Source organism: Scyliorhinus canicula, chromosome 2, assembly GCF_902713615.1.
Source record: "Scyliorhinus canicula chromosome 2, sScyCan1.1, whole genome shotgun sequence".
Taxonomy (NCBI): Eukaryota; Metazoa; Chordata; class Chondrichthyes; order Carcharhiniformes; family Scyliorhinidae; genus Scyliorhinus; species Scyliorhinus canicula.
In genome coordinates, this window is record NC_052147.1 from 222,584,645 (window position 1) to 222,609,538 (window position 24,894).

At 46.7% G+C, this 24,894-nt stretch overlaps 1 protein-coding gene across 5 annotated transcripts in view; it reads right to left on the reverse strand.

Moving 5' to 3' along the window:
• The window catches only part of LOC119961975 (RNA-binding motif, single-stranded-interacting protein 1-like), a 320,074-nt gene that overhangs the window by 25,733 nt on the left and 269,447 nt on the right, over positions 1-24,894 (reverse strand). For 3 of the 5 annotated variants that reach the window (XM_038789649.1, XM_038789652.1, XM_038789651.1), the window contains exons 7-10: positions 20,713-20,828; positions 15,893-15,936; positions 15,623-15,716; positions 12,701-12,751 (exon numbers count right to left, since the gene is read on the reverse strand). In XM_038789649.1, coding sequence (XP_038645577.1) covers positions 12,701-12,751; positions 15,623-15,716; positions 15,893-15,936; positions 20,713-20,828 — 305 coding nt within the window. The remainder of the gene's footprint in view (positions 1-12,700; positions 12,752-15,622; positions 15,717-15,892; positions 15,937-20,712; positions 20,829-24,894) is intronic. The other 2 variants (XM_038789650.1, XM_038789653.1) reach the window with 1 other exon arrangement.

Sequence of the window (24,894 nt, forward strand, 5' to 3'; positions counted from 1 at the left end):
TTCAGCTAAAGTTTCAGTAGGCCGTTGTCGGCGAGTCGTGAACACATGGCGGGAAAAGACCTCGTTCATGGGCCTAATATACATTTTGTCCAAAATCGCCAGCGCAGCGGTGTAGGAACCGGCTGGATTTAGTTGTGTAGAAATTCTGTGGCTTACCCTAGCGTGCAGTAGGCTGAGCTTTTGTTCCTCCGTAGTTTCAGCGGTGCTGATTTCGGCCAGGTAGGCCTTAAAACATTTCAGCCAGTGGCAGAAGGTTTCTTTCGCCTCTGCATCCTGCGGATCGAGTTCTAGACGTCCTGGTTTTAGAGCGGATTCCATGCTTTACTTTGGCAGCTTCTTAAGTGTATTAAATTGATGGAACCATCAATTCAGCGAACACGTGTAGTTGGATCTGAACAGAGGCTTTAATACACTTACAATAGAGCCAGCCTATTCGTCGGTGAACTTCAGGTGAAATGGTAGGCTGGCTCTAAGGCACTGATCTTTATACATCGGTCCCAGGGGGAGGAGTCCTGGGCGGAGCCAAGGGAGGAGCCCAGTACAACTCTCGCGTACTCCCAGAGCGACTCCCCCTGGTGGTCGGATAGTGCAACTGCACTTACAATGGGTAGATAACGAACATATATACATGGAGTGATATTGGCAACTATATATAGTGTGAATCACATTCACAACAGGCGGTGCGCAGGGATGCCCAGAAAATCTCCTTATTTTATACAGATTACAAAATCTATTTTGGTAGCTGTTTCAAGTTTCGCTTTGGGATTTGGCCAGCTAGGCATTTACGATCAGCAGTGCTTTAACAATGTGATTCTCGATTGACAGCACTTGCTGAACAATCACATTGCTGAACAATGTGCCAACAATTACACTAACAATCAATTTAAGATAATCAGTTGGGCTGGCAATGTGGCGGTCTTACACTTGCTAGAAGCTACATATATTCATATTCAGGGGCCTGCCCTCCGCAGACAAAAGGAACATGCCCATGCACTGTGCCTTTTTTAAAAATTAAACAAAAGTTTGGGGGACAATAGTTCTCTGGTCCATTTTTCATGGCATCTCCTCAACCAGAGTTGACTTGCCCACCCAATCAATGCCCTGCTCTCATGCAGTATAAATTGCTGCTCTGCTTGAAATTTAGCATACTTGCATCTGTTGAGTGCAAGATGAAAAGCTTCAATAGCATTTTCTTTTTTCAGCAATACTCAAGTTCTGTACAATAAAGGAAATTTATTTTTATAAAGCCAGTGTGCACCATAGGTTAAATTTACCTTCCCCAGTATAAATGCTGATATTAAATAATTTCTCGGCTACAGCTTTCTAAAATGCTGAATTCACAGAAATAAAAATTCATTAGGTCACTACCTGCCTGATTATACAATTCTCTCTGCAGTATAAACTCTTTTTACTACAGGTGCCGGAATGTGGCGACTAGGGGCTTTTCACAGTAACTTCATTGAAGCCTACTCGTGACAATAAGTGATTATTATTATTATAGTTGAATTTATAAAACAATTGTTCATCCTGAAAAGCAAACACAGCTGAACAGAAGCTGGTTTAGCGAGCGTGTTCATAACAATCATAACAGTTTGCTGGCTGATTTCATTCTATATGGAAAGAGAAAGTGTTGTTTTGCAAAGAACTACTTTTAAAATGTCTGCACGCATCTGTTCAAGGCTCATGCTAATTGTTTGGCTGATCCTCAATTCAGGTATCTCTCCATCAGACTCCATGCCAATTTTTGTTTTGCTTGTCCATCACTTATGTAGCCCCAGTGCAGTTATGTGCTTTATTAATTAGTACACAATATGTAGAGCAAACGGAAATCTGGGAGAAATACTTATTTCAAAATATGACTGGTAGTCTGGCATCCCTTTAATCACAAGAAGGAAACAGAAAATGACTATATGCATCTATTCAAATTTACCTTCCTTTTCTCTAGTGTCTTTAACATAGTAAAACATCCCAATATGTTTCACAGGCATGTTAGCAGGTAAAGTTTGATACTGAGCCACATAAGGAGATATTAGGGCACATGACAAAAAACTGAACCAAAGTGGTAGACTTTATGAAATGACTTAAGGGTGGAAAGGTAGGAAGGAGGACAGCTACGGAGGTAGAGTGTTTGCGGAAGACATTCCAAAGCTAGGGGCTTAGACTGCTGAAAGTGCAGCCATCGATGGAAGGGCAAAAGAAATTGAGGATGCAAACAGGTCAAGTGGAGGGACACAGAGTTCTTGTAGAGTTTCAGGGCCGGAAGAGATTAGATGGCAGAGTGGTGAGGCAATGGTGACGATGAGAAAATAGAATTTGAGGTGGTGTTGGACTAGGAGCCAATGTTGGTCAGTGAGCACAGGGGTGACAAGAGAACCCACACTTGCTGTAAGTCAAGATATGAGCATAAGACGAGTTCAGGTTTACAGAAGATGGGAGACAGGAGGTGAGTCAGGAATAGTCAATACTAAAGATAACAATGGTACGGATGACTGTTTAAGCAGCTGATGGACTGAGGCAGTGCAGAGACTGACAATATTATGAAGCTTGAAGCAGAGCAGCAGTGTAAAATATTTAAGAATAAAATGCAAATTGTACAACTAAAACATAGCTGTCAGACATGAAGGCCTTACAACAAACATTTCATTAAGTTAGATATTTTGTCTAATTAAAAAATAATTGGGTACTCTAAATTTTAAAAATAAATTAAAGAAAGAGACACAGGACAAAAATTAAATTATGCAATACTAAAGAAGTACCAAGTTGTTAGGAATAAAGATAATTTTAAATAGATTGTATTTGTATATATGGATAATCAGAATAAGTTATCTTTTAAGTTTAGTTTATAACTTTTACTTGTGGCAAAATCTCGGTCTAGTTTCATTTTAGAGTGGAGGCAGCAAGTCTGGATCTATTTGCAAACCTGCATTTTTAATGAGCGTTTATGACCCTTGAAATAGTTTAGGGAATCAGAGAATTTACAGTGCAGAAGGAGGCCATATGGCCCATCGAGTCTGCACTGGCCCTTGGAAAGAGCCCTTACTTAAGTCCACGCTTCCACCCTATCCCGATAAACCCAGTACCCCGACCTAACCTTTTGGGCACTAAGGGGCAATTTAGCATGGCCAATCCACCTAACCTGTACATCTTTTGACTGTGGGAGGAAACGGAGTATCTGGAGGAAACCCACGCAGACTCGGGGAGAAAGTGCAAACTCCACACAGACAGTCACCCGAGGAAGTTGTAAGGAATTTGTTAAATCCTTGTTTGTCTTGTGTTTTTTTTTGTCCTGCACCGTTGCAGATTTTGCTTTAAACTGCAGCTTTTGGTCAAACTGAAACACCCCTGGTCCAATTTACTGACCCAGGCCTCTCCCTTGATGTTCTGTGGCATAGCCCGTAATGTGATTTCGATGGACTTCGTTAGCAAAGAATCAACTCCATTGCAATCGTGGGGCTAAGCAGATCCTCAATGCGGATTTGTGCTTTTTATTCTGGGAATGCCCTGCTGGGTGACTGCTGTGTGTTTTAGTTTCAGTTTTGGTTTTGGGACCAAGTGGAAGAAGGCTTTAAGTTCTCCCGCCCTGAAAGGATGGAATTCTTTCGGAAACCATACTTGGGGGGGGGGGGGGCTGTGTTTTATCCTCAGCTGAGCTGGTAGGCATTCTCTTTGACACTGTTTCTCCAAGTTAGAGTTTTGTTTGGAACTGCGGAGCTCAGGAGGATCCTCTTGAATCTCTCGCCCAGAAGGGCTGAAATTCTCCCTCAAATCCTAGCTGGGACTCTCTTCAGGTAAACAGAGCAGTTAGTGAGCTTTCAAAGCTTGAAGATAGACCTGGGGAAGGGAACTCTCCAGATTCCTTTCCCATTAGTTACCAGACCGCTCAAAGGCCTCGCGAAAACTGCTGCTCTAATAGTCCGTTTACCTGAGTCATGCTGTTTGTGAGTTTGCTAAGCTGACCACTTAGAAACTGAGCAGGCCTGAAGTGTATCTTCCGAGGGTAAGGCTCAGATCAACACAAGTTGAAGTATGTCCCTTGAGGGGATCCCACAGCCTGAGAATCCGGCCTGTGTGTCTCAGCTTGAAGATTCAAACCAATCGACGGTTCAACACCTCACATTCTGAAGAGGTCACTACCTACAAAGACCTCAACCCCAGCAGCGAAGATCCTCAATTATCTCACGCCCAGTTTAATCCCCATTCCCCATGTGTGTCTGTCTTGTGGGTATGTGGATGGAGGGTGGGATGGGGTTTGGGGAATAGTTAGATTAGCAGACCATTGTCCCATTCTTACCATTATATATTCATCTTTTTTTTCAAACCACCTAACCTGCACATCTTTGGGTTGTGGGGTCGAAACCCACGCAAACACGGGGAGAATGTGCAAACTCCACACGAACAGTGACCCAGAGCCGGGATCGAACCTGGGACTTCGGCGCCGTGAGGCAGCAGTGCTAACCACTGTGCCATCGTGCAGCTCATATATTCATCTTTTCCCTTGTTGTAAATAACGTTTTTAATGTTTTGCTTACAAATATGGTGCCTGTAACTCATTGGAGCAGTCACAGATCTCAGGAAAATACTCAATTTATTGGTAATTCACTTATGTTGGGACTCCAGGGTCTGTGGGGCTGAAATTGACCGCACTTGCCCGGGGTGTCATCAGGTCAGAAAAAAGTGGAGAAAAAAATTGTGCTGTTCCCTAGTAACAGTGGTTCAGAGAGGGGAACCCAGAAGAGCAGTTTTTAATTCAGTTAGTGATTATGCTCCAAAGTGAAAGGAGAAGTTTAAATCTCTCTAACTGGATTCACAAGCAGAGTGCTGAGGAAAGTAGGTCTAAGAATCTTAGACGAGTTGCTCTAAAGTAAAAATAACAGAAGATGTCGAGCAAGTTCTGGATCTCAAGGGAGGCACCAAGCTCTCAGTAGTCTATTAGGAGAGAGAACTGGAGGAAAGTTCGAGGAAGACCTTTAAGGTAAGTTAAAGGATAAGTAGTGGAATCTGGAAAAGGTCCTGTTCAGTGAAGTCAAGAGTGAGGAGCAGAAGAAGGCTCCAACTGTAAATACAGGAAGTTGCTGGAAGCAAACTTTGAGCAAAGTGGCTTCATGAGAAGCCAAAAATCAGAGGAGGCGATCAGCGTTTGGCGACTCCTTACTATGGGCCCGTGAAGCAATGGTGTTCCGTTGGTACGGCTGAACATCTGAGAGTATGTGTGGAAGGGTGAAGCTTGAATCCATGTGGCAATTCAGCAGAGAAGAACACTGAAAGGAGAGATCAAACCGCTGCAGGTGGAGCCTCAAGGAAGGCATCCGAGAGAAACCATTGTTTGAGAGAACATTCCAAAGCTAGTACTTTGAGTATTCAGATTGGAAACCCTTGTGTGAAAAGCAGATTCGAGAGAGACCAGTTGCCTCAGTGTGACAAGGGCTTGTGGGGAGTTAATGAGAGATCCTTCACATCTGTTTGGCATCTGTCACTTGGCTTCAGAATATGGCGTGTCTGACTACAAGTCACCCATTTGATTAGCAGACTGTGTACTTACTGCGGACATCAGAGTATAAGATGGATTTTGTAACTTGTGGTATCTTTATGAACCTGCATGTGACTGTAAAGGTATAGTTGTGATGAAGGAGTAGCATAATATGGTTAAAACAAGTACAGATCTACCAGGCCTAGTTCCACCCTAGGACCTGTCTTGCCCAGTAGCAGAACCAGCTAGGATCATAATACAAGCAAAGAAGTGAATAAAAAATGAGATTGGGAGAATTGAGAGAGACTATGGGCACGATTCTCCCGCTCCCCAGGCCGGGTGGGAGAATCGCGCGAGGGCTGCTCTGGCATCCCCCGCAATTCTCCCAGCCCCCAAAATGGCGTGTCGCGTTTTGCGACACGCTGCTCGGAGAATCGCGGGTCGCCGTTTTTCACGGCGACACGCGATTCTCTGGTCTGGATGGGCCGAGCGGCCTGCCGTTCCCGACCTGTTCACGCTGGCGGCAACCACTCCTGGTCGCTCCCGGCGTGAACAGCGCGCCAAAGGTGCGTTTGGGGCTTGAGGGGGGCGGAGAGGGGATTGAGCACCACGGCCGTGCTCGGGAGGGAACTGGCCCGCGTTCGGCGCCCACTGATCGTCGGGCCGGCGTTTCCAAGAGACGCACTCTTTCCCCTCCGCCGCCCCGCAAGATCAAGCCGCCACGTCTTGCGGGGCAGCGGAGGGGAAGACGGCAACCGCGCATGCACGGGTTGGCGCCGGCCAACCTGCGCATGTGCGGCTGACATTAGGCGCCACCGGTCGCGTCATTCTCGGCGCGCTGGGCCTTGACGCCAGCGTCAAGGCCCGGTGGTTGAGTTCCACGCAACGCCGCTCCTCGCCCCCCCGAAGGGGGGCAAGAATAGGAGGCGAGGAGCTCCAGGTTTCACGACGGCGTCGGCCGTTGCGGAGAATTCCGCCCTATTTCAGCCAAAGAATCAGATTGATACCCCTAGGGGGGGGCTACCGGGTTGCTGCTGAAAAGGCCAGGGAGGAGAAGTTGAGGACCGGAGGGGTGGGGGGGGGGGCGCCATCGCCATGGGGAGCAGGTCAGAAAGGGAGGGCTGACTCGGGGCGAGCAGGTGACAGGATATGGCTAGTCGGCAGGGGAAAGGGGCGGGCTGCCCTTCGACCCGGCTGATCACTTGGAATGTGAGGGGGCTGAATGGGCCGGTCAAGAGAACGAGAGTAATCTCACATTTGAAGGGACTGAAGGCGGATGTAGCAATGCTACAAGAGACCCATTTGAAGGTGGCGGACCAGGTCCGCCTGAGAAGGGGGTGGGTGGGACAGGTGTTCCACTCAGGATTGGACGCAAAGAACCGGGGGGGTGGCGATCCTGGTAGGGAAGAGGGTGTTGTTCGTGGCGGCGGAGGTGGTGGCGGATAAAGAGGGTAGATACGTCATGGTGAAGGGTAGGCTACAGGGGGAGAAAGTGGTGATGGTTAATGTGTATGCCCCGAATTGGGACGACGCTGGCTTCATGAGGCGCCTACTGGGCCTCATTCCGGACCTGGAGGCAGGGGGCCTGATCATGGGGGGGGACTTCAACACAGTGCTGGACCCCGTGCTGGACAGATCGAGTTCAAGGACGAGTAGGAGGCCGGCAGCGGCAGAAGTGTTAAAGGGGTTTATGGAGCAGATGGGAGGGGTGGACCCCTGGAGGTTTGGGAGGCCGAGGGCGAGGGAGTATTCCTTTTTCTCCCATGTCCACAGAGTCTATTCTAGAATTGACTTTTTTGTATTGAGCAGGGGACTGATCCCGAAAGTACGGGAAGTGGAGTACTCGGCCATAGCGGTCTCAGACCACGCGCCACACTGGGTAGATTTGGAAATGGGGGAGGCGCGGGACCAGCGCCCGCTGTGGCGCCTGGATGTGGGGTTGCTGGCGGATGAGGAGGTGTGTAAGAGGGTCCGGAAGAGCATTGAAAGGTATCTGGACATTAATGACACGGGGGAGGTGCAGGTGGGGATGGTATGGGAGGCCCTGAAGGCGGTGATCCGGGGGGAGCTGATCTCCATACGGGCACATAGGGAAAGGAGGGAGAGACAGGAGAGGGAGAGGCTGGTGGGGGAGCTCCTGGACGTGGATAGGAAATATGCGGAGGCACCAGAGGAGGGGCTGTTGGGGGAACGGCGCAGTTTGCAGGCTAAGTTTGACCTGTTGACCACCAGAAAGGCGGAGACACAGTGGAGAAGGGCGCAGGGCGCGATCTATGAGTATGGGGAGAAGGCGAGTAGGATGTTGGCGCATCAGCTCCGCAAGCGGGATGCGGGTAGAGAAATTGGGGGAGTGAGGGAGAGGGGTGGGAACGTAGTGCAGAAGGGGCCAGAAGTAAATGGGGTTTTCAGAGACTTCTATAAGGAGCTGTATCGGTCAGAGCCGCCGACGAGGGGTGGGGGGATGGAGGGCTTCTTGAACAAATTGAGGTTCCCCAAGGTCCAAGAGGAGCTGGTAGAGGGGCTGGGGGCGCCGATAGGGTTAGAGGAGCTAGTCAAGGGGATTGGGCATATGCAGTCGGGGAAGGCGCCGGGGCCAGACGGGTTCCCGGTGGAATTTTACAAAAAATATGCGGATTTGGTGGGCCCTGTGCTGGTACGAGCCTTCAACGAGGCATGGGAGGGGGGGGCTCTGCCCCCGACAATGTCGCAGGCACTGATCTCTCTGATCTTGAAGCGGGACAAGGACCCCGTGCAGTGTGGGTCATATAGGCCTATCTCGCTCCTGAATGTGGACGCCAAGCTGCTGGCAAAGATCCTGGCTACCAGGATAGAAGATTGTGTGCCAGGGGTGAGACACGAGGACCAGACGGGTTTTGTGAAAGGGCGGCAGCTTAATACGAACGTGCGGAGACTGCTAAACGTCATCATGATGCCGGCAGTGGAGGGGGAGGCGGAGATAGTGGTGGCATTGGACGCGGAGAAAGCATTTGATAGGGTGGAGTGGAAGTACCTGTGGGAGACGCTGGAACGGTTTGGATTTGGGGAGGGTTTTATTAAATGGGTGAAGCTGCTCTATTCGGCCCCGACGGCAAGTGTAGTGACGAACGGTAGGAGATCGGAGTATTTTGGGCTCCACCGGGGGACCAGACAGGGGTGCCCCTTGTCCCCCCTGCTCTTCGCACTGGCAATCGAACCGTTGGCGATGGCACTGAGGGGCTCAGGGGGGTGGAGAGGGCTGACACGGGGCGGGGAGGAGCACCGGGTATCGCTATACGCGGACGACCTGCTGCTATACGTGGCAGACCCAGAAGGGGGAATGCCGGAGGTGATGGAACTGCTAGCAGAATTCGGGGACTTTTCGGGGTACAAGCTAAACTTGGGCAAGAGTGAGGTATTTGTGATACACCCAGGGGACCAGGAAGAGGGAATCGGGAGACTCCCGTTGAAGAGAGCAGGAAAGAGTTTTAGATATTTAGGGGTGCAGGTGGCAAGGAACTGGGGGACTCTCCACAAGTTGAACTTCTCCAGGCTGGTGGAACAGATGGAGGAAGAATTTAAAAGGTGGGACATGGTGCCGCTGTCGCTGGCGGGCAGAGTGCAGTCCGTTAAAATGACGGTCCTCCCGAGGTTTTTGTTTTTATTTCAGTGCTTGCCCATCTTCCTCCCTAGGGCCTTCTTCAAAAAGGTGACGAGCAGCATCATGAGCTACGTGTGGGCGCACGGCACCCCAAGGGTGAGGAGGGTCTTCTTGGAGCGGAGTAGGGACAGTGGAGGGCTGGCACTGCCCAATCTTTCGGGGTATTACTGGGCGGCTAATGTATCGATGGTGCGCAAGTGGATGATGGAAGGGGAGGGGGCAGCTTGGAAACGAATGGAGAGGGCGTCCTGTGGCAACATAAGCCTGGGGGCCCTAGTAACGGCGCCATGGCCGCTCCCCTCCCACGAGGTACACCACGAGCCCGGGTGGTGGCGGCCACCCTCAAGATCTGGGGGCAGTGGAGGCGACACAGGGGGGAAGTGGGAGGTCTGATGGAGGCACCGTTAAGAGGGAACCATAGATTCATCCCGGGGAACATGGACGGGGGATTCCAGAGCTGGCACAGGGTGGGCATCAGGCAGCTGAAGGATCTGTTTGTAGATGGGAGGTTTGCGAGCCTGAGAGAGCTGGAGAAGAAATTCGGGCTCCCCCCGGGAAACATGTTTAGACATTTGCAGGTGAAGGCATTTGCTAGACGCCAGGTGGAAGGGTTTCCCTTGCTCCCCAGTAGGGGGGCGAGCGATAGGGTGCTCTCGGGGGTCTGGGTCGGAGGGGGGAGGATATCGGACATATACAAAGTAATGCAGGAGGCGGAGGAGGCATCAGTAGAGGAGCTGAAAGCCAAGTGGGAGGGGGAGCTGGGAGAGCAGATAGAGGATGGGACATGGGCTGATGCCCTGGAGAGGGTTAATTCTTCCTCCTCGTGTGCGAGGCTTAGCCTCATTCAATTTAAGGTGCTACATAGAGCCCATATGACGGGGACAAGGATGAGTCGGTTCTTTGGGGGTGAGGACAGATGTGTCAGGTGTTCGGGAAGTCCAGCGAATCATGTCCATATGTTTTGGGCATGTCCGGCACTGGAGGAGTTCTGGAAGGGGGTGGCAAGGACGGTGTCGAGGGTGGTGGGATCCAGGGTCAAACCAGGATGGGGACTAGCGATCTTTGGGGTTGGGGTGGAGCCGGGGGTACAGGAGGCGAGAGAGGCCGGAGTACTGGCCTTTGCGTCCCTAGTTGCGCGAAGAAGGATACTAATACAGTGGAAGGACGCGAGGCCTCCAAGCGTGGAAACTTGGATTAATGACATGGCAAGCTTTATTCAGTTGGAAAGGGTCAAATTCGCCCTGAGAGGGTCGGTACAAGGGTTCTTCAGGCGGTGGCAGCCTTTCCTCGACTTTTTTGGCTCAGAGATAGGGTACAGAGGTCGCAGCAGCAGCAACCCGGGGGGGGGGGGGGGGGGGGGGGGGGGGGGGGGGGGGGGGGGGGGGGGTGGCAACAACGGGTGTGGTGGGTTATTTACGGTTGTAATGCGGGCAAATTTGTTCGCAGTTCATGTTTGATGTTGATTGTTGCTTTGTTTGTTTTTGGGGAGGGGGGATGGGGGGAGGGACAACGCTGCGGCGAGTTCGGGCGGGGGGGGATATTTGCTAAGAGGGAATATTTTGTAATATTCTATAGTTAGTTGGGGTAAATATTTTCATGTAAAAAATTTTTTCAATAAAAATTATTTTAAAAAAAAGAGAATGTTTACTTTAATGTAAAGGATAAGCAAATGGCAAAAAGAACTAATACCAATGTTTTTCATGTATCGTCAAAGTAGGAATAAGATGAGGAATATGGATAGATTTGAGATATATCAGATGAATAAGTGTTTTGAAATAGGTAGTAGTAAATTTTGGGAAAAAAGCGAAAATGCAAACTATAAAACTCTCTAATGAAGTGGAAGAAAGAAGATTTAATTGCAAATAAATATAGATATTCAAAAGCAGGATTGCAGGTGGAAAAATCAATAATAAATGTAAATTAAATTCTGGGTTTTATACTGAGAGACAAGGAAGTGATGGTGGATGTGTTGAGACATTGATTAAATTAATATGTGTATTGTGTGCAATTTTGGGCACCTCAAAGTAAAACTAAAATGTAAATTCATAAGGAAGATTCCACTGAGAGTTGCTAGTTAGGATCAAAAATCTGAAAGAATAGGGCTGTGTTTATTAATAATAATAATCGCTTATTGTCACAAGTAGGCTTCAATGAAGTTACTGTGAAAGCCCGTAATCGCCACATTCCGGTGTCTGTTCGGGGAGGCTGGTACAGCATCACAAGCCAGCTGTTTAGCCCACTGTGCTATACCAGCCCCAATAAGAATACTGGTGAAAAATCTAATTAAAATATTCTAAGTTTCAAAAAGGTTTGAGAGGATAATTACTGAAAAGGTAATGAGACAATGTAAATCCAGGATTAGTACTCAACTGTGAGTAAACATTTTTGCTTAGTTTAAAAAGCTATTTTAGTAAACAAGTGCCGATCATGGCATGAGAGAATTAAGAGGAACACCGTCTGCACCATTTCTGTTGAACCATCTGTGAGACATGCTACTGTCATGAGTCACAGATATGCCATGGACAAAAATAGTTTGCTATTGTTTACTGCAGCATCTTTGTGGTGAGGAATTAAATGAGAAAATTCCAGAAGATACAAGCTTCGCATGTCCAGCCTTTCCTCAGCCTTTCCTGCCGACTGCAGGAATCAGTCAAGTGAACCTCCTTCCAACAGCTTCCAATGCATTTATATCCTTCCTTAAATAAGAACAATACTGCACACAGTACTCCAAATGTGGTCTCACCAATGCTCTGTATACCTGAAGCATAACCTCCCTACTCATGTATTCAATTCCCTTTGCAATAAGCGATAACATTCTATTATCTCTGCTAATTATTTGCTGTACCTGTATATAATATAATAATCTTTATTGTCACAAGTAGGCTTACATTAACACTGCATTGAAGTTACTGTGATAAGCCCCTAGTTGCCACATTCCGGCGCCTGTTCGGGTACACAGAGGGAGAATTCACAATGTCCAAATTACCTAACAGCACGTCTTTCAGGACCTGTGGGAGGAAACTGGAGCACCCCGAGGAAACCCACGCAACACATGGGGAATGTGCAGACTCCTGACAAACAGTGATTCAAGCTGGAAACTGAACTTGGGACCCTGGAGCTGTGAAGCAACAGTGCTACCCACTGTGCTACCGTGCCGCCCAATCCCCTGGCATGGGATTTTCGCTCCTCAATTAATTGATTGATTTTGATTGATCGATCCTTGGTTTCTTACCCAAACAACCAAAGGTAACAATTGAGAATTACATTTGTTTATGTCCATTGTTGTGTCTGGCCTTGGGAAGGTCAGCTTTTCACCCAATTTGCATTGAACGGGTATTGCCTTTTGGCAAAGCTGAGCTGAACAGATCTTTCTCCTGCCACCACGAAGGAATTCCAAAGTTGCAAATGTGGCATTTCAGTAACTGTTCATGAACAAGGTTCATTTGTGCGCAGTGGCATGGTTAAAGGCACACTTTGGAAAATAAGGAGGAAAGTTTCCCAAATACGCTGAAACAAATGTGAATTAAATAGATGGCTTATCAATCTAATTTATTATGCCCTGTCAGGTGAGATGAAACTGTGTACAAAAGACTTACAGCATGCTGCATAAGATAAGGTTGGTGTGGCATCCAGGAAGTACTCTGCACCTGCAACATAATTATAAGAGTTCACCAAATTACGTCAAGCAAAAAGGCAAACACAGACTTCAGTTTTTGACAAGGAACACTGCTACGTTATATGGCGGTTAGGGCCTATCATTAAAAGGATCCGGCTACAACAGTGGCAAAACCCTAAGACTAACCCACATTTCAAAACATGCACCCACCTAACCAATAATATTCTGGAATTACTTAGTAACAAATCGTGAATAGGTTAACAAGTTAGAACAAGTGAGCCTGCTCCATCATTCAAGAAGATCATAGCTGATCTGATTGTGGCCCCTACTTCACGTTCTGCCTGCCGCCAATTACCTGTGACTCCCTTGACAGTTGGCAATCTATCTACCTCTGCCTTAAAAATGTTCAATGACATTTCTTCCACCACTCTCTGGGAGGAGAGTCCCAAAGACTCACTGCCCTCAGAGAAATAATTTCTTCTTGTCTCCATCTTAAATGGGAGACTCTTTATTTGTAAGCTATGGCTCCTAGTTCTAGTCTCCCCTACAAGGGAAAACATATTTTCAGCATCATCCTGTCAAGTCTCCTGACTATCTTATATGTTTCAATAAGATCACCTCTCATTCTTTTAGATTCTAATGGATACATGCCCAACCTGTCTAACCTTTCTTCACAAAGATAACCCACTGTTAATTGTTGTGTGATTCATGCACAAGGCATCCAGATCCCTCTGTGCTTCAAGGAGTATGGCAATCTCATCATTTAAGTAATATGCTGCTTTACGATTCTTCCAACCAAGTTGACAAGTTCGCATTTTCTCTCAACATACTCCATCTGCCTCATGTTTTCCCATTCACTTAACCTCTCAATTTTCTTTTGCAGACTCCTTATGTTCTCTTCACAATTTACCTTCATGCCTATCTTTGTGTCAGCAAACTTGGCAACCATACATCTGGTCTCATTATCCAAATGACAGATGAACTTCCTTTACTTAGCTGCGACTGGTGCATCTTTCACATAGAATCCTTCTTTCTCACTGGAATATATCCCAGTATTCTGAAATATCTCCTTAAATATCTGCCACTGCATCTCTACTGGCCTATCCCTTTAGTTTCTCAGTTCATTTTAGTTAGCTCTATCTTCATAATTGCGCAAAACACGAGTCTTCGATCCACTTCTCTTTCCCTCAAACTGAACGTCAAATTCAATCATATTATGAGCACTAGTACTACCTAGGGGGTCATTAATTAATCCTGTCTCATTGCACATTATCAAGTCTAGTATTGCTTAGTCCCTGGTTGGTTCAAGAACGTGTTGCTCTGAGAAACTGGCTCAAAAACAGTTACTGAACTCATCTCTCATCATCCAGGCTACCTTTGCCAATCTGACTTGTTTAATTTATATTTAGATTAAAATCACCCATGATTATCGCCAAATCTTTTCCACAAGCCCCCATTATTTCTTCCTGTATATCCAATCCTACAGTATGATTAATGTTAAGGGGCCAAAAACCACACCCACAAGTGACTTCTTACCTTAACTACGTCTCATGTCTGCCCAAACTGATCCTATTTCTTGATCTCTCGAACTAAAGTAATCTCTCTCTTTGGATCAATATCATGCTTAATTAACAAAGCTACCCCTCCATCTTCTCCTCGCATCTCCTCCTTTCGAAATGTCATGCACCCGTCAATATTTAGGTCCCCGCCTTTGTCATTCTGCAGACATATCTCGGTAATGGTCATCAGATCATACATATTTATTTCAATTTGTGTTATCAAATAATCAGTTTTGTTACAAACGCCATGTGCATTCTGATACAGAGCCTTTAGTTCTGCCCTTTTACTATTTTTGTAACCTTTTGCAGGGCAACTAAAGATGGGCAATAGATGTTGATCTAGCCAGCAATCCCGTAAAAGAAATCCCTTACCTTCTGGTGCACTCTTAGGTTTGTAAACTATGTCCTTTCCTGTCATGTTCTGATCATCATTTCTCTTATTCCTAACTTGCCCTCTTGAGTTGTCTTCTCTATTTATCACATTTCCCCCAACTATCTACACTATCCCTCATCCCCACTATTTAGTTTAAAGCCCTCTCTACCACCTTAGTTATACCACTCACCAGAACATTCGTCCCAGCTTGGTTCACATGAAATGTCAGTAACCCGAATGTTTCTTTCTCCAGAGATGCTGCTTCATTGGAGTATTTGTAGCTCTTTCTAGTTTTAGACTGAACTTTCAGCACCTGCAAAATTTTGCTCTGTGGTCGGATTCATCAATCTGTTTATCTTTAACAGCAAATTCCTCAAACTCACAGAAACAATTTTGTGTGTTTTTCCCTTTGCCTGATTGTCTGAAAGTGTTGATTCGTTGCTGCTGTTTGGTTCCGTGGTGCTTGACGTCTTTTGGCCTTTCACCAAAGTAGGCATAATTCATGTGTGAACTTTGACAGCATATATGAACACACTAATCAATGACATTGAGTGTAATCTCATCCACATCCAAAGTCCGCACATTGCACTTCCAACAGTGGCCATTGGATTGTGTTAGGAGCTGGACGTTTAACTCAGGGGTTTGGGAGTCAACTGCATTGGTTATACTGCTGGTTAGATTAGGATCAGCTAATTCTGATGCGTGACTGGACCCAGGATCTTCCTATCGAGAGTCAACATTATTTTTACAAATAATGAAAAGTAGTTCTGAAGCAGCCATTCAAGTAATGATTGTTACTCACATTTATATGACATTTTACAATGCTGCAATGCCTCAAAACACGTCAAACAAAAATGTTCTTTTAAAATAGATAATGTTTTATTCTTTGCAACTTACACTTCTGTCTTGCAGATTAATAATCAACGTTCTCTTAAAATAACTGAAATTAATATGAAATTTGAATACCAACCTGATACGTAGAAACAGGAGATGCAATGTATGGTGCAAGAGATGTCTGAGCAATCATTCTATTTGTTGCAATATTGTATGGCGTTGAATAAAATCTAAAAAGAAACAGCAAACAGCAGAGATCAGTCAGTCACTCTTGATATTTAATACAGCAGGAATATACAATAGAACCTTCTGAAAATTAATTTTGCATTCAAAACAATAGAAAGTTAACAGTACGTTGTTTAAAATGAGCATTTACTGCATAAACAAAATCAATTTTATCACTTACCCATTTTGCATAGCACTGGGATCATATGTGAGGGTCATACCCGCCTGGAAAAATAATCAGTATCACCTTCAGTTCTATGCTTAATAGTATCTGTTACTGAGTTTATATGACAAGATTCAGCTATTACAAATTTGTGATAAATCAAAGAATCCCTACAGGGCAGAAGGAGGCCATTCGGCCCATGGAGTCTGCCCGGACCCTCTGACAGAACATTTCACCTGAGTGCACTTCCCCACCCTATCCCAAAAACCCCTTAATCTAAGCTGCATATCCGTGGACACCAAGGGGCAATTTACCATAGCCAATTCACCTAATCTGCACATTTTTGGACTGCAGGAGGAAACCGGAGCATCCGGATGAAACCCACGCAGACACGGGGAGAAAGTGCAAACTCCACAGAAGTCACCCAAGGCTGGAATTGGACCCGGGTCCCTTGAGCTGTGAGGCAGCAGTGCAAACCACTGTGCTATCATGAAAATAACTATTAAATCAGCATGACTTCAAACTATTATTTAAAAGTTTTTAACCTTTATGATGCTCTTGGTACCATTCAGGGAACAAAGGGTTAACTTTTAACATTAGTCCAAATATTTAAAAATGACCATCCCTGTAAATCTGCTAAACAACCAATTTTTGTATGTACATTCTTAAGATAATGAAGGCAGATTTAAGGGACTTTTGTTTGTACAGTAGACATTAGAAATACGGTATAGTTTTAAGTGGGTTTAATTTAATCTTTCTGTGCCTTGATGGGTAAAATCTATAGTTAGATTCATGCTGGACAAAGGTGCTTTGTATGTGTGGCGGTTGGTTCAGTTCCAAATGGGGTTCATCGAATCCATAGGATCCCTACACTGCAGGAGGAGGCTATTCAGCCCATCGAGTCTGCACCGACCCTCTGAAAGAGCACTCTATCTAGGCCTACCCCATCCCTAACCTCGTAACCCCGCTCAATGATCATGACCAATCCACCGAAACCGCACACATTTAGGCACTAATGGGCAATTAAACATGGGCAATCCACATAACCTGCACATCTTACATTCTATTGCAATCCTCCTGCATTCTTTTGTGCTTAGAGAGGGTTAAGGCATGAAGAATAAATAGAACTAGCAGGAGTTGCTTAGCAACTGGATGCCCTTTTAAGGATAAAAAAAGCATTTAAGTTTAGCTTTAGCTGAATTTGATTGCAGTTGGAGATAAATAGTGAGAGGTAAGGCAGCTCGCACTGCTCTGCTAGAAACAGTTGGTTTTACAAGGCTAAAGGTCTTTGTCCAGCATGAATCTAACAATAGATTTTACCCTCTCTTAGCCTTGTTAGATGAAAAGCCATACTATGGAGTAATGATTAAGAAAACAGATGCCATTGGCGGGACGCGGATCAGGTAAAGGCCCATTGACCTCCAACGGGAATTTTTGGTTGCCATGCGGGTGAGGGCGGAGAATCCCGCCCAAAGACCACTTCGTTAAGGAAACGAGAGAAATGAAGAAGTCTCCAAGGAGTCTGGAGTTGATGGACCAGAAGAAACTAGGAACAAGATCAGATTACTGTTCAGTAAAGTTAGAGTTGAAAAGGCATTGGATCGTGAGAGGCCAGAAATATATCCGCAATCTTGCAAAGGTTTGTGGAAACCACTACAGTTTGAAAGACATTATTAGAAATAATTGCGGAAATCGGTGTTTGGGGCTTGGAGTTTGTGAGACAAAGGGAATATGATCATTGATGGACCTTTCTTACAAACCCCCAGTATTTCCTGGTTTAGACTGTGCCCCACTGCAGAACCATTGTTTGGCGACCTATAGATTACTCCTACCAAAGACTTTTTCCCTTTGCTATTTCTTATTTCTACCCAGACTGATTCCCCATCTTGATCACCAGACCGTATATCATTTCTCATTACAGTACTGATCCCTTTCTTCAACAGCAAAACTACGCCACCTCATTTTCCTTTCAGTCTATCTTTCCAAAGTACTGCATACCCTTGGACATTCAACTCCCAGACCTGGGACGGGATTCAATCGGCAGGGGGCGGCGTGAATCCCGCCCCGCCAGCTGCCGAATTCTCCGGCGCCGGGGATTTGGTGGGGGCGGGAATCGTGCCGCGCCGGTCGCTGGCAGCGCTCACCCCCCCGGCGATTCTCCAGCCTGCGATGGGCCAAATGGCCGCCCGCTTTTTGTCATTCCCGCTGACGTAAATTAGAGTAGTTCCTGACCGGCGGGACCTGGCGGCGCGGGCGGCCTCTGGGGTCGTCGGGGGGCGCGGAGGGATCTGGCCCTGGGGGGTGCCTCCACGGTGGCCTGGCCCGTGGTTGGGGCCCACCAAACCGCGAGCGGGCCTGTGCCGTGTGGGCACTCTATTATTCTGCACAGGACGCCGTGGTCCTTCGCCATTCCCGGTGCGGAAGCGAATTCCTCTGCGCATGTGTGGGGATGATGCCAGCACACGCTGGCACTCCCGCGCATGCGCCAACTTGCGCCGGCCGGCGGAGACCCTTCGCCGCGCCAAGCCCGTTTCCCGCCGGCTGGCGCGGCGCAAACTGCTCCGGGGCCGGCCTAGCCCCTGAAGGTGCGGAGGATTCTGCAGCTTCGGGGCGGCCCGTCGCCAGAGTGGTTCACACCACTCCTTCCCGCCGGAGTTGCCCGCCCCGCCGATTATGGCAGAATCCCGCCCCTGGTCTCCCTGTAACCATGTTCCAGTAATCGCCACCAAATCATACCCTTCTGTTTCTATTTGCATTGTTAACTCACTAAGTCTGTTCTGAATGCTTCATGTATTTAGATACAAAGCTTTTAAATTTGTTCCAAAGTTAAATTTCCCTACTCTTCTATAATTCCTTAGTGCAAAAAGACATTCACCCGTTCTGTCCCTCCCCTTTATTTTCTGGTCACCATCTGCCACATTGCTAACCTGTGCTATTACCTCCTCCTTTAATTTGGGTTTTCTAACTTTCCGGACAACTGAACCTTTCCCCCCTCTATTCAGTTTCAAGCCCTATCTACAGCCCTAGTTACACAATTTGTTCGGTCTCTGGTCCCAGCAGGACTCAGATGAAGACCATCCCATCGGATCAGCTCCCTCCTTCCCCAGTGCTGGTGCCAATGTCCCATGAATTTTACAAGCAGAGCTTGTGTCCATGTGAAAAAAACAACAGCACTGCATTTCTTGGACATAACAGTGTTGAATAAAATATGGAGCCAGTTATCTCAGTTGACTAGAATGTGGATCAAATTAATGCCAATACATGCAGTTCAGTCCTTGGGACTTTGCCATAGTTTGGCAAATAATCGCCAAGGATCTGCCTTGAAGTAGAGAACACAAGAAGACGATTACTTTCTAGGTGGTTGTTATTTATTAGTGGGTTATTCTCACTTGGACGTTACTGATAAGCAACTCCACTAAGAGGGGAAATATTACAAATAAATCTAATTTGAATGATACACACATCTTCAACTCTACAATTTAACTATCAATATTAATTCCAAAGGCAGGCTTTCAGCTGATGGAAAGGATAAAAACAATTTGCTTTTATATGGTGCCTTTAACGTAATGAAATACCCCAAGGTGCTTCACACAGGTACACGAGGCAATATCAGGGCAGCGGACACAAAGTTTGCTCAAACAGTTAGTTTTAAGAAGATCTCACAGAGGTAGGGAAGAAGAGAGGTTTAGGAAAGGAATTCCAGAGCTTCGGGCCTACGCAGCTGAAGGCAAGACTACCAATGGCAAAGTAATTAAAATCGGGATGCTCCAAAGAGCAGAATTAGAAGAATGCAAATATTTTGGAGGGTTGTAGGAGGTTGCAGAGTTAGGGAGGGGCGGGGCCATGGAGGGATTTGAAAACAGAGAAACATTTTAAGATCAAGGCATTGCTTAAGCAGGAACCAATGTAGGTTAGTGAACATAGGAGTCATAGACAAACAGGAATTGGTGCAAATTAGGACATGGATAGCAGTGTTTTATCGAGGGTAATGCACATGTCTAAAGTTAGGAAAACTTGATTAAGGGTTTCAGCATCAGATGAGCTGAGGCAGGAACAGAGCCGGGTGATTTATGGAGATGGAAATAAGATTATCTTATTGATAAATGGTCAAAAGCTCATCTCGGGGTCAAATGGAACAGTAATGTTGTGAACAGCCTGGTTCAACCTCAGAAGGTTGCCAGGCAGAGTCCGACAATTCAAATTCTCTTCATAACAGCACTGTAGGTGCACTGCATGGATTTCAGCAGTTCAAGGCAGTTCAAGGCTCACGACCATCTTCTCAAAGCCAATTAGGGAGGAGTAATAAAAACGTTGGCCTAGCCATTGATGCTTATATCCCATGAAAGAAGAGCAAAACAAATCAGAGAGCATGGAGACGTCAAGAGAGGTGGCGGAGCTGGGCGTCATTAGCATACATTTAGAATCTGGCATGTTTTTAGATGATGCCACTGAATGTCAGCATTTGGATGAGAAATAGGAAGGGTGAAGGATAGGTTCTTGTGGGATACCAGAGATAACTGTAAGAATCGGAAGATAAGCCACTGCAGGTTTTTCTTTGACTATGAATAGCGAAGAATAGAATTTTTGAGTGTAGGCCCAACCATAATAATAATCGCTTATTGTCACAAGTAGGCTTCAATGAAGTTACTGTGAAAAACCAGCTCGTTATGGCGAAGAGGAGTGCAGGATGATAGTGTGATCAATCATTTTGGAGGCAAAAATACGTTCAGGGACTTGAGAGGAAAGGAATGTTAGAGATGAGATGGTTGTTTACAAGGATGGAGGGGATAGTTTACTAAGATGGAGGAGGAGTCAAATTTTGGTTGGTTGAGACTTACAAGTCTCACCTCGCCCTCTCGATGCCACGCTCGACCATTCTGCACATATTTGTTCTGATTTTGTCGCTTTTTCTGACCACCATCTGCAAACTTGCATAGCAAAGGTTCTAGGGGAGCTGTAGAGACAGAAATTTTGTTTTAAAAATTAACATTAGAGCATGTACAAAACATGACACCGCATTTCAAATTAGCAGTGGAATAATGTAGTACATCACTACTAAATTTCCTGTGCCATGCATCATGTGAATGACAAAATCTTGGGGAATGGGTGGATTTATAAATCACTTGAAATTTCATTGCTGATCTCCTCACTACTTGTGCTTAGTCATGTTGCATCCTTGTAATAGACAAATTCAAAGTCAGATGGTTGTTATTTTCTGAGTTAAACACAGGGCTGAACTTTTTGTTTGCTGCAGAGGTAGAACCGGAGGTGGGGGAGGCCTTAATTTTGAGTCCCTGAACAGCATGTTGGCTTTCCAACGCAACCTTGCCTCCAAATGATTTTGGAAGAGGCAGTGGATCCTGTATACCGGTAACCCACTCAAATGTGGTACTTACCTGAAAAGGAGAGGTACTCTGATTCTGTGAAACTCTGGCAACTCAGCAAGGGTGAATGTAAAAATTAAGAAGTGAGCAGAGTTTGCATCACACAAACTCTCACTCCTTGTTTCGATGGGTCCTTGATCGGCTTGCTGGAAGATGTTCAAAACAAAGCAAAAGTGTTTTAGTTTTCACCTTTGTGGCTGCAAGACAAGCAAAAGTGCTGCGTCATCCACGAAAGACATCAAGCCACATTGGCACATTCGAGCACTTCGGTCAACATTTTCCCCCAAGCTCAAGACCCAAATCTGCTGACGGACTCCGACTGTCTGAGTAGCAGGAAGTACAGCTGTTTGGTGCCCACAGGTCAATGGTGACATTTAGTTGAGGATAAAAGACAAATTTGGGCTTTGGAGTGGCATAGATCAGCACCTAGAGTAGGTACCCTGCTGATTCTGCACTCATTTTGGGCCTAAGTTGAGTTTCTCCCACATTCATATTGTGTGTCTTTCACGTTTTAAGGGACAATACAAATATTATTTGAACCAAATTTCTATTTTGAATTGGTTTAAGCCTGTGCCCTTAGTCGACTTGCACTAGGTTACCAATACCCAACAGGGGCAGCAGGGTAGCATGGTGGTTAGCATAAATGCTTCACAGCTCCAGGGTCCCAGGTTCGATTCCCGGCTGGGTCACTGTCTGTGTGGAGTCTGCACGTCCTCCCCCTGTGTGCGTGGGTTTCCTCCGGGTGCTCCGGTTTCCTCCCACAGTCCAAAGATGTGCGGGTTAGGTGGATTGGCCATGCTAAATTGCCCGTAGTGTCCTAATAAAAGTAAGGTTAAGGGGGGGGTTGTTGGGTTACGGGTATAGGGTGGATACGTGGGTTTGAGTAGGGTGATCATGGCTCGGCACAACATTGAGGGCTGAAGGGCCTGTTCTGTGCTGTACTGTTCTATGTTCTATAATCTTTTAGATCCTTCCTAATTGTCTGACCCATTAATTTTTGACCCAATTTCCTACACTAGGACACTGACGTTCAAATGTTGGAGGAATTCACCCTTTTCTGATGAGGAACACATGAATGCTGACTAACTTGTGTGGAATAACATGCCACAAGATTAACCGGAACTGACTATTTTCCTTTTTGGTCTCAGGAAAATGCTAATGCAGCCAATCAACTTTTCATGCCAACTCCAAACATTCAGGAGGTAAAGTCGTACTGTGGAAAACATTCAGGGTATAGACAAAAGAATGCTGCAAACTGATCAGATTCCTGTGAGCTGTCCATGTTGCATGGTTATCATTGAGCACCCCACAACTCTCAGGCAGATAACTAGAATATTTACTCACATCTTCCGCTACTTGTCAGAAGAAACTTATCGTTACCCTTCTTTGGCCAGTTATTATTCTCTATTCACTGATTTTAAAAGCAGAATAAATCATTTGGCTTTATCTTACTTTTTAAAATTTTAAATAGTATTATGTAAACTCATACCATGTTGAAGCACAGAATCACACAATTCGGCCCATCACCTGGGTTTTGAATTACTCCGATACGGACTGGGAGAAATGGTGTTAAAGGCAAGGAGGGTAAAGAATTTCTGAAATGCGTAGAGGGAACTTTCTTACACAGTATGTTTCTAACCCAATGAGGAAGGAAGGAATGAAGGATATTGTTCTGGGGTGTGAAGGATATAGTTCTGGGGACTGAAGGATATAGTTCTGGGGACTGAAGGATATAGTTCTGGGGACTGAAGGAGGGCACATGGAGCGTGCATGGTTGTAAGGGTTTACTCAGTAGGCTTGTCAGGTTGTAAGGTGTTTAATGGTAATATGCAAGTATAAACAGATGTACAAACTATAGTCCAATCTAGGAACTAATTCCATGCTGACTTCTACTCCAGTCTCTCCACACAACTCTATCTCCTGTCTACCATTAGGTGTCTCTTTACATCTGAATTTTTCAAAGTCAGGGTCGTGGCCCACGGATGGATTTTGGGAGGGTTGCAGAGCGATTGGTCCCGCCATTCCCACAGAGGTCCCGATCGCAGGAGAAGTGAAACTGGCCGTGTTTCACGGCAGCCTCCGCGCCCCCTCCCGGGACCCGATTCTGCTCCCCGGTCGGGGCTAGCAGCGGGGCCCCGTGAACCTCGGCATCGCGGGCTTAGCGAACTTCGCTAAGCCTGCGCGCCAAGGTTAACGGCGGCTGACGCAAACAATGACGTCAGCCGCGCATGCGCGCATTGGACGGCTCCAATCCGCGCGTGCGCGGATGACGTCATCACGCATATGCGTGAAACCCGCGCATGCACGGGCCGTTATGCCCCTCAGCCGCCCCGCGGACTGATCCAGCGGGGCGGCGGAGGAACAAAGAGTGCGCGGGGTTCAGACCCGCTGCCCGCGATCGGTGCCCACCGATCGCGGGCCCGTGCCAATCGGTGGCATGGTTCTCAAGAACGGCACTTTGCGGCCGTTTTCACGAACTGTGAGAGCAGGTGTGTTGGAGTTCGTGAAAACGGCCGTAAAGGCCTGGGAAATCGGCCCATCGGCTAGGGAAGAATTGCTGCTCGCCGTAAAAAACGGCGAGCAGCAATTCGTGTCGTGGGGCGGCCGTGGGGGGGAGAATAGCGGGAGGTCGGGAAAAATGTCGGGAAGGCCCTCCCGCTATTCTCCGACCCATCGTGGGGGGCGGAGAATCGCGCCCCACATATGTTATATGCAAGTAAGGATTGGCAAATGAGAGAAGTTTCAGACTCTGAAAGAGAAGTGGTTTGTGAAAAATTATTTTACAGGTTGAGACGGCAGAGTAAGTTATTAACTTAGAGCGGACTAACAATGTGGGCCATATAGACCAATTTCCCTGCTAAATGTAGATGCCAAACAATTGGCTAAGATCTTGGCCTCAAGGATCGAGGATTGTGTGCCAGGGGTAATAAGGGAAGACCAGACGGGATTTGTGAAGGGGAAGCATCTGGCAGCCAACATCAGGAGGTTACGTAATGTGATCATGATGCCTCCAGAGGGACGAGAGGTAGAGGTGATGATTGCCATGGATGCAGAGAAGGCCTGTGATCGAGTGGAGTGGGAATACCTGTGGGAAGCCCTGGGGCAGTTTGGGTTTGGGCAGGGATTTGTGGACTGGGTCTGGTTGTTCTATCAGGCACCGGTGGCGAGTGTGCGGACAAACCGGGTGAGTTCAGATTGTTTTATGTTGCACCGGGGACAAGGCAGGGGTGCCCACTTTCCCCACTGCTGTTTGCCCTAGCTGTTGGCAATGGCACTGAGATCGTCGATGAGATGGTACGGGGCGGGGGAGTGGAGCACTTAACGTGGATGATTTACTTCTAAACATTTCAGACCCGCTGAGGGGGATTCGAGGGATTCTGGGGATATTAGAGGAATTTGGTTGGTTTTCGGGGTATAAATTGAATATGATTGAGAGTGAGGTCTTTGCGATTCAGGCGAGAGAGCAGGAGAAGAGATTGGGGGAGATGCCATTCACGGTGGTAGGGGGCAGCTTTCGATATTTGGGTATCCGGTGGCACGGGAATGGGAGCAGCTGCACAAGCTGAATTTGGGTTGAACAGATAAGCGGGGACTTTCAGAGGTGGGATGTGTTCCCACTGTAATTGGCGGGGCGGG